Source organism: Leptinotarsa decemlineata, unplaced genomic scaffold (genome assembly GCF_025532065.1).
Source record: "Leptinotarsa decemlineata unplaced genomic scaffold, Ldec_3_MD MMD2_tig00000882_RagTag_RagTag, whole genome shotgun sequence".
Lineage (NCBI taxonomy): Eukaryota > Metazoa > Arthropoda > Insecta > Coleoptera > Chrysomelidae > Leptinotarsa > Leptinotarsa decemlineata.
In genome coordinates this window covers 2,035,684-2,051,958 of record NW_027412556.1, presented here as the reverse complement: position 1 = coordinate 2,051,958, position 16,275 = coordinate 2,035,684, and the positions used below count along the sequence as shown (strand labels likewise).

The 16,275-nt window shown below is 37.4% G+C and overlaps 1 protein-coding gene across 2 annotated transcripts; it reads right to left on the bottom strand.

Moving 5' to 3' along the window:
* Positions 1-3,197: 3,197 nt before the first annotated feature.
* On the bottom strand, positions 3,198-15,970 carry LOC111514202 (PI-PLC X domain-containing protein 2). Of its 2 annotated transcripts, XM_074174774.1 has the most exons (6): positions 15,813-15,970; positions 12,760-12,906; positions 10,342-10,578; positions 8,625-8,810; positions 5,670-5,971; positions 3,198-3,574 (listed from the first exon to the last, which is right to left on the bottom strand). In XM_074174774.1, the coding sequence occupies exons 3-6, from the start codon at positions 10,353-10,355 to the stop codon at positions 3,246-3,248; spliced, it is 831 nt and encodes a 276-aa protein (XP_074030875.1). In that variant the 5' UTR covers positions 10,356-10,578; positions 12,760-12,906; positions 15,813-15,970; the 3' UTR covers positions 3,198-3,245. The 2 variants fall into 2 exon arrangements, with proteins under 2 accessions (XP_074030875.1, XP_074030876.1); XM_074174775.1 differs by lacking the exons at positions 10,342-10,578; positions 12,760-12,906; positions 15,813-15,970 and adding an exon at positions 8,887-9,011.
* Between the last annotated feature and the right edge of the window lie 305 nt (positions 15,971-16,275).

Below are 16,275 nucleotides of genomic sequence, written 5' to 3'. Positions count from 1 at the left end.
AAAGGAAATAACTACCGATGACGTAATCATCATCTAGACTCCCCTACCCCCCATGTCATCCAAAATAAGCAAAGCAAAGGCCCCCCCGCCCCCATATGGTGCTCACGTAATATTTGAACGGTCCCAAAGGGGTTAAATTTCATCTGAACCCAAAGCCACAAGCTGTTAGTGTCTTAAATATTCTGCAGTTTCAAGGAATTTTCAACTTTCATGTTAAACTGAATTCAAATAAACCGTTAAAATCGTTTTTGGAAAAAAATGCAAGATATTCAGGAATTTAATAGTATACAGTGCATATTTTTTCTATGAAAAAGGCCAAAGGTGTCAAATCTGGCGAGCGGGCAGGCCATTCTGTAGGACCTTGACGGCCATCCCAACGACTGGGAAAATTAATATCCAAATAGTTTTTTACTTGTCTGGAGTAATGTAGTGATGCTCCATCTTGTTGGAATACAATATCCATATCGAATTCATAAGGGTTCGCTTCGAAGATTCCAGTGATGAGAAGGTCAATAGTAGTATCCAGCATATTAAAATAGAGTTCCCCTGTTCAATTTTGATCAATTAATAGAGGTCCTACAATATGGTTTCCCAATTTTCCCGCCAAACGTTAATTTTTCTGGATATTGGGTATGTGTCTCCCGAAAAACCCAAGGGTTGGCTTCACTCCAATTTTGTATAAACAAAAAATAACTCAATAAACCTTATCGGTTCGTTGGAATTGCCATAAGGCAAATAAAAAGAAATATTTCTAGAAATATCGATATGAATGTGTTTGTCTTCAGGAAATCATTAACTATTCCGCCATTTAGTAGTAGGTGAAGATATTGACTTCATATTCTAGGGTTGTGAAGAATTCGTCAGGAGCTTCAAAATGATATGTTACAAGACACCCCTTTCAATTTAATTTTTTCTCCAGATGGCGCCCAGTCGCTATCTGGCGACTTGAGAGTTTCATCTGTCAATTTTACTTCAAAATGAAGTATTCATGCATTAATTTCATTATCCCAAATTTGAAAAATAAAAGGGGGGTGACATTCAAGAAATGCACTGTATATCACATTCTTCTGGACAAAATTCTATGCCTCATCATAAAATGTGACGAGCTGTCTCTATCACTCAATTGCATTATGTGCAGTTGAGGTGTCAGTTGTGCAGCAATGTTTTGTTCAGATGTCATTTCAATGAACTGTGTCCAGTGAGTAGCCTTCTGATTGTTCTACCGATCTCTGCTTTGTTGAAGAAGTTTTTCACTCCTCTTCTCGTATGTTTTCTTCATAAAGGTTTTATCGTATGCGTAATATTTTCCAAGTACTCTCTATGATCACTTTCCTATTTGGTTCCGTACTTTGGTACTTTCACAACTGGTTTAGGTCTAAAAATGACTGTCTCAAAATAGTTATTAACTGCCGACATCACTTCTTCATCGTTGGAAAATATTTGACCAATGACCCACTTTTTCAAGATTAGGAACAGAAAATAATCCGAGGGGGTTAAATCTGGTGAATACGGTGTATGAGGTAGCAATTCAAACTTCAATTCATTAATTTTGGCCATTGTAATAATGGATTTGTGAGCTGGTGCATTGTTTTGACAATGCGGCATTTTTTGCTTGATTCCTTCTCTCAAACGTTGAAATAAGTTCGCATAGTACTCGCCGTTGATAATTTTACCATTTTTAAGATAGTCAATGAAAATTATGAAACGCGCATCCCAAAAAACCGATGTCATCACCTTGCCTTCAGATGAAACGGTCTTTGCCTTCCTTGGAGCTGATTCTTCCTTCTGAGTGCACTGTTTCGATTGTTTTGTCTCGGATGTGAAGTGATGGACCCATGTTTCATCAATGGTTATGAAACGACGCAAGAATTCTTCCTTGTTGCTGTGAAACTTCGCCAACCACTCACTTGAAACATCTTCAAGGAACTGTTTTTATTCGAGTATGAGCAAACGCGGCATCCATCTTGCACACAGCTTTCTCTTATCTAAATTTTCAAATATACGCCTATCGCCATCTCTAGGTCAGGCCGAGTACTTCTGGTACTTCTGTCGATTTATTCCTGTCCGCCAGTTCTTAACAACAATCCCAGATAGTCCGGATGTCACTTTTGGTTTCCTTGGTCTCCTTTCTGCAGCCTCAAATTATTGGAAGACTGAAATGTATGCAATGTAAGTGAAATGAAGATGTCCCCTTCATAGTAAATTCCGGCTCCGTTCGGGTTTCGACTGTCTGTATACCAGGTGTTTCTGCTGAGCATGCTCCCAGGATGACTATTCTTTTCCAGTCTTTGGGGTTTAAGACTTTTACCGCTAAGTTTATGTCGAACATGTACTTTGGTGCTCGAGGTTGGGCTACCTATCGGCCGCGTCCCCAGGTGGTGGATAGGAGTACGGCCAGGGGACTAGAGGCCCTGTCCGGGATGCCAATGTGGCAGTAATAAGTAGGGTGAGAAAAACTAAAACTTCCCAAAAGCCTTTGCAAAACATGCCACCGTAGACCAGCCTACCCAAGCTAAAGTGTAAGGAATCGTGCCAACACCACTTCACCTCCAACAGCAAGGGCACTTCCTGCGGCTGGCGCCAAGAGCTTCGCCTTGAATGAAGGCAAGGAACCGGCTGCCCCTGCAGGAAAGCTCCCTCACTTGTGCACCTCCACGGAGGGAACACCAAGAAGGTTGAAGAAGCCGCGCAACGACAGTAATGTCGCTGCACCTTCCAAAACCTTCGCGGAGACCACCGTGAGACACCTCAAGGTTAACAAAGGGTTGTGTGTTCGGCGAATCTTGGCCTACACCTGCCAATGTAAAGGAGATGTCTCTAGTGACCTGTCCATCTTCCTGGAAAGGACAGAATGGACGGTGACCGAGGAGGACAACTTCTTGGGAGGGAGCACAATGGGTCACATGTGGCTTAAGTGATGTGGGTCTACACTAACTCTCCCTACTCTACAGATACAGATGTACTTCGGTGTTATGTGGCCCGAACGTGTGTTGCAAACATGCCAAGATGTTCTGTGTTCCTCAGATTCACTGCCAATGGGGTTCCTCAATGGCACAAATTGCTCCACTCATTCAACGTCGAGATGTTCATAAAAATATGTTTCGATACTGATAAGGAATGACATGACTTCTTGCATGAATTGTTTCTTTCATCGGAGAAGATGAATAGTTTACGAGCTGAACTGAAAACTGAAACAGTCAAAAATAAAAATAATTTAATAGTTAAGTAAACAACAGCTGCATCTTCTAGGAAGAATTGATGGACATCGCAACGTTTATCATATCATTTCCCAAAAAGTAGTCAGTCGCAACGATGTTTGATTTCTTGCCCCACTGATCCCGGAACCACTTGGTCACTTCTACATTCGCGTCGTGTGCCAACTTCCGGAGACCATTTCTTCTGAAAATAATGTCAATCGGTCGTGGAGTTAGTTCCGCCATAAGGGCCCAGTTAGGGTTTGTTGATCCTAGAGGGTTGCGTTCGTTAATAGTTTTCTGGATGTAATTCTTCAATGCTGGTACTTTTGTAGTGTCGCCCCAATATTGTGAAAGCGGGTGCCAGAGCCATGGATTGTCTGAAAAAATGTTATGAAATGACGACTCAGCTTTACTATAGTGGAAAATAATAATGTTCATGATCTGAAAATTTTACTATCACAGAGTTTTTTGCTCCTTCATTCAAACCGGCAATAGGTATGAATCAACCAGATACTAATAGAGTAACCGATAGCTTTACATTCAGTACTTATCACATCCCTCAAAATATCATTCTGAGAAAGATACTGGATATTCCTCAGAAATGAACTGGCGTGGACCATATACCCACTTGTTTATTAAAACAATGCGCTCAAGAAATGTCTCATATCCTATTTATTTTATTTAATAAGTCTATCAAAGAAGGATCTTTCCCAAAAATATGAAAACTGCACTTGTAGTTCCCATCTTTGAAGGTGGTAATGAGTTGTTTGAATGTGTCACTGTTTTTAGAGTTTGAAAGCCGTGGATTTTTGTAATTTCTTCCTGACGTTTCGCTGGCGCGAGTGGCTAGCTTCTTCAGAAGTTTAACCATCATGTCCGATGACTAACTTTTAGGCTTCGTGAAGCATATTTATGCCTTGTCGAGCATGGATTTGTAAAACATCGCTCGATTGAAACCAATTTATTTATCTATACTGAATATCTCTTGAAGAGCAAAGATGAAGGCTACCAGGTTGATGCTATCTATACGGATTTCAGCAAGGCATTAGACGAGATAGATCATGCAACTTTACTGGACAAGCTGGCGGAAATCGGTATACACGGTGATCTGCTAAGATGGTTTCAGTCGTATATTATATCGGTCTCAGGCAGTCACTCTGCAAACATTTAGATCTAGATTCATTATTATTACTTCCGGAGTCCCTCAAGGCTCCCATATGGGGCCTCTCCTCTTCAACATTTAATGTATGCTGACGACTTGAAAGTATTCCATACTGTGACTTGTAGCAACGATTCCTTCCTCATTAAGAACGACATCAATAATCTTGGGAAATTCCGCGAGAAAAACTCTATGTTCCTCAATCTTAAAAAATTCCACTCTATTAAACTTACATCACATAAACAGACATCAACAAAAGAAAACATCGAAAGTCAAGGACTTAGGAGAGAAAAACTGGCAAAAAAGCCAACAAAGCTCTTGGATTCCTAATCAGGACTTGTCACAACTTTCGTAATAGTAACTCTATTCGTACACTTTACATGGCTTATGTAAATAGCCAGCTCAGTTCTGCTTCAGTTATTTGGAACCCCCCGTATATCTCGTATATTGAAAGACTTGAATCTATACAAAGCAAATTCGTCACCTATATCGATAGAAAATACTTTCATAATCACAAAGATCCATTAGAAATTAAAATACAACTCAATCTGTATAATACCAGAGGATTATATTCATTACAATCTAATTCTCTTGCAACCTTCACCACGTCTCTCAAATGTTCATACAATCATCATTTCATATCTAACTATTGTAATTTGCACTGCACTTGATTAACAACTGTTTATAACACGATATTGCATATTATTTATAACAATCATCTTCGTAATATTCAAGACATGTAACCGTAACCATGTAAAAATATATTGAAAGTTGCTGTAATCCAGTATTTCCTTAAGAAGTGAGTTATAAAATCAAATATTATTTGAATATGATGTGATGCGTTCATGTACATCTGGTAAAAAATAGGTCCGTAATCCCTACAACTATTTCTGTGATCAATTACTGCAACTTGTGTAAAGTCCAAAGTGGAACATCCAAAGTTAAGAAAATAGAAGATTCTGGTAACATTTCAGAAATTTTGAATTTAGAAGAAGACTTGTAACATGTTCATCGCAAAATCTGCTGTAGCGATATGACAGAAAACTTGACTCAGCGATATCGCGAAAACCTTAGCAGTGATATCGTAAATATTGTCATATGAGTAGAACAGAAGTACGTCTCTGTGATGTCGATGCGAAATCCCTACGACATAGATATGACGTAGCACGCACGTCACATTGTGATATCTTCACAATATTTTGAAAATATTACTATGTTTGCTAAGTTATTCTTTCGATTTTTCAAATGCTATCATGGCGAGTGTTATTATTGAAAAATGCTGGAGAATAAAATGAGTAATCAAGTAGATTTACCTCTCACTGTGTCTTTGTCAGCATAACTGATTATCAGCGTTTTATTCTGCTTCCAAACTTCGTTGACAGTTGGCCCCCCTCCCACCTCCATTGACGTAGATGGTAAAGCGAATATTCCCAGTTCTTCGTACACTATATCAATGAATTTCTTATGCAAATTGTAAGTAAAGTTGGTGGGGTACGGAAATCTATGGAAGTCCAGAAAAACGATTTCTTTGGGAGCGAGCTGCAGAAACTTCTTGATTTCTTTCAAAAGTGGTATGACTTTGGTCACTCTTATCAGGTCGTGATTGATGAAAAATCTGAAAATTGCGATATTATGTTGATTTTATTTGTTTCTTAGTCCACAAAACATGATCATTCAGAAGTAATAAAAGATCACAGTAGTGTAACAAGGGGCATACGAAGTACTTCAAGGTCAAGCACTGTACATCTTATATTTGATATAATGATAAATATATTTTCTGTGATTTGAATTCAAAACATCATCATAGCAAATGTTTGATACGCTATTGTCCATCAACAAATATGGGGGGGACCCCGTACTCCAGTGCCTCGTGGGGGAGTACCTCATTGCGAACATTTTTTTTGTATGCTGTTAGAATCAGTTTGCTACGGTGAAAGAAGACACAGTTATGAAGCAAAAGTGTGGTTTGAATGCATCATGAGAAATTCTTTTGAAATTTAGTCTACGTTGAAAAATTTTCATGCTCAATTACCTTGTTCCACATAATCCTGAAGCAGTATAATCTTATATAATTTTTAAGAGAATGTAATATTAGAAAATTGACTGGAGATAATGTTGAAGTAGAACGTTTGAATGTGGTGGTAATTTAAAACAATATATATATATATATATATATATATATATATATAATATATATATATATATATATATATATATATATATATTATATATATACCGGGTGTCCCAGAGCTTTTAGGCCAGCAGATATCTCAGTCACCTGCAGAAAAAAAATTGAAAAAAAATATGTATATCATAGAAGACCACCAGCACTTTCATGTAGCAGAGCAAAATCCACCCCCTCGCGAGCAACCCCTGCGAAACCACCCCTAACTTTTGTTTTTCAAATGGCAACCCCATGTTGTTTGTCGTTCAACTGACAGCTCTTGTTATTTCTCAACCAACGATATATCATAATTGTTCGAGAAAATTGAATACGTTAGTGGGTACTATTAACTGGACTGATCGAATTGTTCTGCATTGTAGACACCAGAAAAAGTGGACGCTACGCAGAAAAAGAGGCGATAAAATGTGAGAACTTTTTGTGCTTCCTTTCATTCCTCTGATATCTGGATGACACATTGCCATCAGTCGTGATATTGTTGTTGTATTTCAAAATGCTTTTTACCTTCACTCCCAACGAATACGTTGATATGCTTTTAATTTTTGGTGAATGCCGAAAGAATAAACGTGCTGCGGAGAGGCTGTATGGGCAGCGCTTTCCTAATCGTCGACAACCAGGTCGTAATACGTTTTCGTATGTAGAAAATACCATGCGAACGGGATCATTTCCAGGAAAAACAGATCAAGTACATCCTACTCCCGTGCGAACTGAGGAAAATTGCATAAATGTGTTGGCCTACGCCGAAGCACATCTTCATATTTCGGTTCGTGCATTGGCGCTAGAGATTGGGATCAGTAAGTCATCTGTGCAAAGAATTTTCAAACAGTACAAGTATCATCCCTTCAAAATTCATTTACACCAAGGACTCAGACCTACCGATTTCGAAAGACGAACGGCATTCATTGCTCACATTCAAGCTTTAGTCCATGACAATCCAAACATCCTCAATCAAATCTTGTGGAGTGACGAATCCCGCTTCCATAATAATGGTACTGTTAATCGACATAACATGCCCTATTGGTCACAGGACAACCCTCACTGGATTAGAGAAACCAATTTCCAAACAATGTGGGGTGTGAACGTGTGGTGTGGTTTACATAATGGACGACTCATCGGCCCCCATTTTTTCCAAGACACTTTGACGGGCCACCGATATTTACATTTCTTGGAAAATTGTTTACCTGCCCTCCTGGAAGATATTCCACTTGAAGAACGACAACAAATGTGGTGGCAATAAGATGGCACATAACCATAATTTAGTTACTACATTCCTCAATGATACTTTTCGAGACCGTTGGATTGGAAATAGTGGACCTGTGCGATGGCCTGCACTTTCTCCAGATCTCACGCCACTGGACTTTTTCCTGTGGGGATATCTGAAACAAGTTGCCTTCGAAACACAACCAATGAATATTGACGATTTAACCCAAAAAAATTTAGAGACTTGTCATACCGTTACTCCGGAAATGATTAGGGCTTCCTGTACTCGCGCACTGATTCGGCGACTTGAAGCATGTGTGGCAAGTGCTGGCCAACATTTTGAACATTTTCTGTAGTATCATGTATCAAAATACAGATGACCTTAAACATTAATATTTCATTTGTGTTTTTATTTTCTATGATTCTGCATGTCACTCTACCTACCATGATACATCATTGACCGAGAAATGAAAAAGACTGTAAGTTGAACCAAAACAAACATGGGCGTGCCATTTGAAAAACAAAAGTTAGGGGTGGTTTCTTGGGGGTTGTTTACCAGGGGGTGGATTTTGCTATGCTGCATGAAAGTGCTTGTGTTCTCCTATGATACATATTTTTGTTTTAATTTTTGTTCTGCAGGTAACTGAGATATCTGCTGGCCTAAAAGCTCTGGGACACCCGGTATATATATATATACATATATGCATTTAGAGGTCAAAACTTTTTCAAAATACATCAGAATGAACCGTGCTGGTCTCCCTGTTCAAGCAGATACAAATAAACAGCAAACTTCTCACTGTTATGATCACATATGTTTTCAAGCAGGAGAAGAAACGGTATATATCTAGATAAAAAGTGTGTCTCAAACCTAAACCTCTCGACTCACCCGTCACCATTATAGTATCCTATTCTAAAATCCAAGTATCGAATTCCAAAAGCCAGCTGGGTCCATACACTTCTATCCTGATTCAACACATAATCTTCTAAAAAAGCTACAACTCCTGCAAATGATCCAGAATTATGCGTTCCAGGAATGAGCATCGAACTTATCTTCAGGTCACCAATACTTTCTCTGAAAAAGAATTTCGTAATAATAGTTTTTTGAAACAGAAGCTAGTGTGTAGTAGTAGCATTGGGATTGAGCGTACTGAAAATTGTAGAAAAAATAGTCATATCAGGGGTGTTTTCGAAATAAAAAGAATTAATAATGTATTAAAATTAACCAGGGTCTTCAACATGAACTTTCGAACTTTGACAACTGACAACGGTCATCTTGTTGGAGCCACATCTGTCAAATCAGTTGTCATTCTGTCTGTTTTACCAAATCAACATGGATGGATATAGCACATGTGTAAATGATAAAACTGTTTTATCAAAATGTGGGTGTTGTGTTCTGGAAACGTATCGCGCGTGTTGCCCATTTTATACGGTCTCCATGATCGTCCTGCCGAGTGGACTATTCAGTGACGGCTCGTGCATTGGAGAACAGGGGAGGCTTAAGTCATATAGACTATATACACACAGAAAAGCCCACCGGAGGTGCGAAAATTTTTATGCTGTTGCGCGTTATGATTAATACTAAAGTTAGGGCATAGGCATGACAATGTGAACAAATGCATGAGGAGCTATGGACTTCATTTTAGTTTGGAAACCATTTGAATGGCTGGTTATGACCGCAGCCCCATCATAGGTTTGCGCAATTAACTTTTGCCTAAAATTCTAGGTGTCACACGTACAAATTAAAAAATTGAACAAATCGTCAGCTGTGCGCCCAGATGAAACATCATGAAAACCCATAAAACGTTCTACCACATCACTATCTTTGGCATATCTAAAAACGATTGAAAGTTGTGATGAACAGGTAATATCGGTAGTTTCATCAATTTCCCATGCAAAAAAAAAACACTTTCAATCTCCTTGCTTATATTTTCCTTAATAATGTATGCTACACTGTCTATAATAAGCTCATTTTGGATGGTTTTTGAGGTGCCCGAAAAAACGCTACCGTTCAAAAAAGTGACAAATTGTGAATCATATTTGCCCCATAACACGAGGTGAATTTTTTAAATCGGAGTATCCTATTTTAGAACACGTTTGAGTCGCATGGGTATGCGAATATGTCACAAACCACAGCAGTCCTTAAAACCAACACAACCCATGTCATCGATCGATGTTACCAGCCTTGACACAATTCATCCTCAAGTAGGAAAAAAAGTCTCTAGAAGTTTTTTCCGTAGAAACCAAATAATGACACCCACTATCTATATACTAGTATTACAAACTCAATTTACTTATGAAGGGGACTTCTGAACTGAAGATTTGTGACACTGCTTCTTTGTGTTCTGTTCCAATTTGCTACTCCATCAGCATATCTTGGAAATGCAAGATGATTACCAATAATAAGGTATAAACAAGTGTCTTAACATCATATTCGTAGGTTATATGAAAAGTGTCGAATCCGTTTGCAAGTTTTATAAATCACTAAATCATTTATAGGTTTCGAGTTCGCGTTCAAAGAATGTAAGTACATAAATACCACACTCTTTGGCTCACTACTTGAAAAAAATAATTGCTCCAACTGAATAAATATCTTTGTTATGTACCTATTATCGCTCATCCACGTAGGTTGAATGGCGAGACATCTCGAATCTATGGTGACATTGCCCTTCACTGAAGCTATCCAGAAAGGAAAACAATGCGGTCCTGGATCAGCCCGAACCGAATTTTCATCGTATTCCCATCCACCTGGCAGCCATGGATGTCCAAAGTTGACATTGGTGGTGTAAAACCCCGCTCGGGTAATCCGAATATTTTATCTTCAGTAAGATGCCATGGTCGTCCTGTAATCATCAACTGAAGATCAGGAAAGGAAAACATCGTGCAGTTGATAAAATGATCAAAATCGGGTCCAATCTTACTAAGAAAATTAATACGTCTTCACACAGTAGAATTTGGCAAACAGTAAGAACAGTAAGAAGTTTATAAGGGTTGTGAATCAGGGATTTCTTCACAAGATCTGGTGTACCCCAAGGGTCCAATCTAGGACCCCTCTTCCTTTTATTACTAAAAGATAATCTGCTAGAGGTAGTTCAGAAATCGCAATGTGCACTATTCGCGGATGATTTTAAATTATTCAAGGAAATAAAAAGTCAAGAAAATGTGATTTTGCTACAAAATGACGTAGAGTTTACGAGTGGTTCCTGTCAAATCGCCTCACATTGAATGTTGACAAATGCTTTAGTATGTCAATTACTAAAAAAAACTACGGAATGATTTTTAGTATGAGATAAATAATGAATATTTAGCCAAGAAGACAGAATGTAGAGATTTGGGAGTTAGGCTGGATGAAAAACTCACTTTTGAGCAACATATGACCAACATTATAAACAGAGCATATAGAATGCTTGGCTTCATTATTAGGAACTTATCCAAATTCACAAAAATATCCACATTACTAACACTCTATGATGCATTTGTCCGTAGTATACAAGAATAGGGTGCAATAATATGGCCTCCTTATAATTCACTTTGTGAAAATGAAATTGAAAAGGTACAGAAAAAATTCTTAGGATTTTTTCATTACAAAAAACATGGTGAATATATTTTCAATCTAAGTTATCATACTTCCTTGAATGAATTTAAATTCACAACCTCTTTCTATAAGCTATTGCATAATAAAGTAGATATTCCACACTTGTTGAAAATTCAGCTGAACTGCAGTGCATACTTCAATAATAGAAGGAAAGACATATTTGTTTTGCCTAAACCTACATCCAATCTAGGTTTAAATTCCCCACTATACGATATGTGTTCTCTTTCAAATTGTTTGAGGAATATAGATTTCTTTGTTTAATGTAATGTAAAAACATTTCAAAAAATATTGAAATTAAGATATCATCCTTAGAAATTATTACTGATTGTAACTGAGAGTCAATTTAAATAAAAAGATCCTTTTATCATTTTCAACTGAATGTGTCTTTGAATTTGACTTTGATTCAGGTTATTTGGAATAACTTCAGTTTTAGTCATTGTATTATATTGAGAATAGTTATTTAATTAGTTTTTGATATTGTAATCGATTATTGGAACTGCTTGTTCTGTAGATTCCTTAATAAATAAAATAAAATAAAAATAATATGTAATCCGCCATTTTGTAGTAACGGCCATCTTATATTTACAATGATACATAATTCATCAAATTCTATTGTCATCAAAACTAAATGTAAGTACGAAATATCAGATCAATCTGTCAACAGGAAGGGAGTCAAACTTTGAATACTAAGTTTGGCCCAAACAGGGCAAGCTAAATAAAACCGTTTAATAAAATAACAAGTTGATCAGATGCATGGTCTCACGTCAAATCTCGTCACTGGTATTAGACTGTACCAAGAATGCATTGCTGGCCTATGCCATCTATGTGAGCGAAAGAGGAGTAAGTCCACGACTATCAGCTGACCGCCTGGAAGAGCCACGTGTATTTTTGGTATTCTTGGATTTACTCTTTTGTCGCTCCCATAGAGGAGATGTTATCGTCTCTATTCAATCAGGTTTGACCACTGAGAACAGTTGATCCCAGCAAAGCCTAGCACCAATAGTGGCTGGAAAAGTGCTGTCTACTGTTAGATTATAAATGCTTTCTTTTGGGATTTGGTTTCGAATAGTTTTCTTGTTGTGAAAGACAGGACATGTCAATCGGCGGTGAATGTCGAAGAATATCCTTGATATTCGAGGACTGAGACTTCTGTTGATTCCCTAGGTGACGCCTTCATTATCATCGCTTCTACTTGATTCAAATTATGTTCAGAAGAATATGACCAACGTACAACAAAAGATCTGTAGACTCTAGTACTGAAAACCAGAGTTGAAATAAGCAGGTGCGAAAACAGTTGGACACAATTCTGAAAATCAACAAACCACAGCTAATGTTATGTTAGACACCTACAAAACTGGTATCGTCAATCAACATTAGTAAGTTTACGTTTCTACTTATACGATGTAGACTTTTACGTTTTTCTACTCACATCTCGATCCTGCACATTCCTGCTGGAAAGTATTATGTAATCTGGGATCGTTTCACCATTGTTACAGTCGGTTATCCAATGCATTTCCAAGAAAGTTCCTCGGAGAAGAAGAAACTGTTATGTGAACTCGTCCACATTGAGAGACTCCTGAAAAACATATTGGTTTAGAAGTTGTTTTGTAAGGACATGAATATTTTGCAAAAAATTTCTGTAGCAGTTTCCCCAGAAACTTCTACAGATGAAACTGTAGAAACTGAAAAACAGAAGTAATCTTCTTTTCAGCATGCCAAAATGAAGAGAAAGCCAATTTTCCAGATAAGTCGGGGCTTTCTTATGCTAACACAATTTTTCATAAGTGAGTTGCCTCCAACAGTTTTGGGGACAAATTTCTTCTTGCGTGACCTACGGAGGTCTTTAGTTTTTCTTCACTAGTTTCTTTTTTAAATTGTTTATTTTTCAGTGAATATTTACATCTTGCTATTGAATACGGGTTCCCTGGACTAAAATTTGCGAAATAATACGAATTTGAAGTTCAATTCAACGTATGCTGAATATTTTTGTTGTAACCTTTCAACAAGTAAAAGGCAAATCGAGAAGTCTACCAATAGGGAAAGGAAGTCTGTAAGATCCTCCATCTAGGAGACACTACTTTCAGTTCAGATTTATTTCCATTTTGTACAAATATAAAGTTTGACTCGACCGAGGATAGCAAGATGTGACACGTTCGACCACTTACGCCAAGAAATCATTTGTTAACCGGTTGGTTAGTGTTCCACCCATTAAGCTGCTGCTATTAATTATAAAAGTTGATTCGATTCCTAACGGTACAATGCAGGTTGTATCGTAAAACCTCGTTAATCCTTAGCTCGCACATGTTTATACTTTGGAAGGTTGTCCTCCATAAGGAGGCGACATCTAGCTAAGACAGAAATACATTCAGGAGCTCAACTCCTGAAACATGCCGTCTTCACAAGCCTCGTTTATCGTTGATATTAGTGGATTGAATCTTCGATTAATCCTTTAAATGGTGTTTTCGTAAAGATAGCTGTTTTTGCATGTCCTTCATGGGCTATGAAATAGAAATAGATTCCAGGCATAATCTGACAAAATTAGTGTCTTTCTGACAGGTACAGAACGATCTCAGGCTTGCAAAGTTCAATCCCTTATCACACAAAAACAGAAACAACAAAAACAAAAACCAATCTCGAGGCTGGACAGAAGTGCTTACCTCAATCTAAGGCGGTGGCTGGGATTTGTGACACGGTTCATTATCTTGATGGAACATAAATTTCCCTTTCTTCAAATGGGGCTGTTTTTTGCTTTTCGAAATGGTTGGTAGATATTAAACTATGCGCACCCCAAAATACTATCGTGAATCATCCCCTAAAAAAATATCGTTGGCCGCCGCTGGCCATCGTGAATCAATTGTGACGTGGCCAGCGTTTCGCGGTTGTTCGCTGTTTCGATGGAATTCTGGCTGAATCTCTACCGCCTACGAGGCACTTCGATTGCCCTATATAAACGCTAGCCACGTGCATATCGATATAGTGAAGTCAAGTTTTGCGGACAGTGCGGTACAGAGCGATCTAATAAGGAGATAGACTTTTGAATAATAGTTAAAGTTTTGGTTCAATAGTGTTTTTTGCTTTATCAACACATGATATTTCATTTTATTCAAACTAACTGCTTCACTTGAAATGTTCTATGCCACAAAATGATAGTCCAAGAGCTGTGAAATTTGTACACGTGTCTTTTGAAAGTTGGGTTTACTAAAAATCATATGGATTCAGTGGTAGTAGCACCATCTGCGTGTTAGCCTACGAATTCTTTAGTCCATCTAGTACATATGTTACTATGTTTTGTGAAAGGAAATATTATTATAACATCATTAGCTTTCGTCAAATAGCCTGATATGTTTTTGAAATTATGTGAACGTCTCTTCTGGTTCTCAGAACCTTGGCGTGGACATTTTTTAAATTATCACCCTGTATAGTAGTCCCAAGGTTCTGCTTATCTTGCTGGACGGTTATATCCATAATATGTATGTGGATCAAAGAGAGTCGCAATTATGTGATATTTGCGGTTTTTGACAGTGTTGCTTGAAGTTTGCTATTAGGCAATTCTTTTTCTTCATCGTTAGGATTTTCAATTACAAGATTGTTATTTGTTTCGTTTCTTTCATCAATGGAAAGTTCATTTTTATTCAAACTTTGATCGAAATGTGATAATTCTATATTTTCATTTTGAATTTGATCTAATCATAAATCAGAAAACTCAATTGTTTTTTCAATTGGATTTGCATTAACGATGTTGTAAATAATTCACTTTTTTATTTGTTTTCATCAGTGAATTGGATTGATTCTGACTTTAAATCAGTTTTTTTTAATTGCAGTTGCATTTACGATTGTTGTGAAGAATTCAACTTCATTTTTTTTGTTCTTATCAGTTTTGGAAGTCTTACTTTCTTATTTTCGTAAGTAAGCAGAATTGCTTACTTACGAAAAAAAATAAAAATAAAAAAAAAGTAGCGTAAGAGACAAATGAAAGATTTCCAAATACATTCCAGTTGGGCAGTGGCGTACAACCATTTGTTGCTATTAACAATATTGAAAAAGTTGATTAACAGAAAGAACTCTTTCAAATACGTCCAAATTTAAAAAAAAAGTACTTTGTTATTTAGAGAATTCCAAGGTCTTTTAAACGATGTGCGACTCGCCCCTATTCCCTATTAAAATTCCAAGGGTTGTTCACCCCTCTGCTCCGGGGTTAAAGTGACGACGCTGTAAATGGGAAAAACTGTACCTCTCCCAATAAAAATCAACCTTTCTGAGCGTTTTTTCGGATTTGCAAGATTAGTACCCAAAACCCCCATGTCAAGTTTTCGATGACCCTCTCTGTAAATTCACCAACATTATATCATAGTGTTCAAAAATCTATAATCATGTCTATTGGATCTGGTTTCGAAAATTATTACCAATTTTGCTTCTCAAGACAGAAAGAAACTGGATATTCGGAAAAGTATTCAACTGGCCACAAAAAACTATTGTTCTTACCCCCATAGCACTGAATCCCGCTGAGGCAGCACAAGATAAACCAACACACAATTAAGAAATTGAACTCCAGCATTGTTTGACGAGGTGCCGTGACCAATTCAAACTGAATTGAAATTTTGTCGGTCCCGTTTCATCACCATTTTCGATAGGCAGCTTATAAAACGAACGTTGATGTTATCACAACTTGATTGTAAACAATGAAATATAAAAATATACTAGATATAAAGATATAAATAATAACACCACTCTCAATTTGATACTGCTGGTTTAATCAACATGTGCATAGTCGCGTTTGAAATACGTCGCACCGACTTACCCACTTTTTAACTGGGTTACGAGGGATGGCCGAAGAGATATCAGCGAAGCAAACGCTTCACTCTAATAAGGTACACTATTTTGTCCTGCTTTCATGTCAACTGTGCTGAATTGCATAGATAAAAATTGCTGTTTCTCTCATTACAGA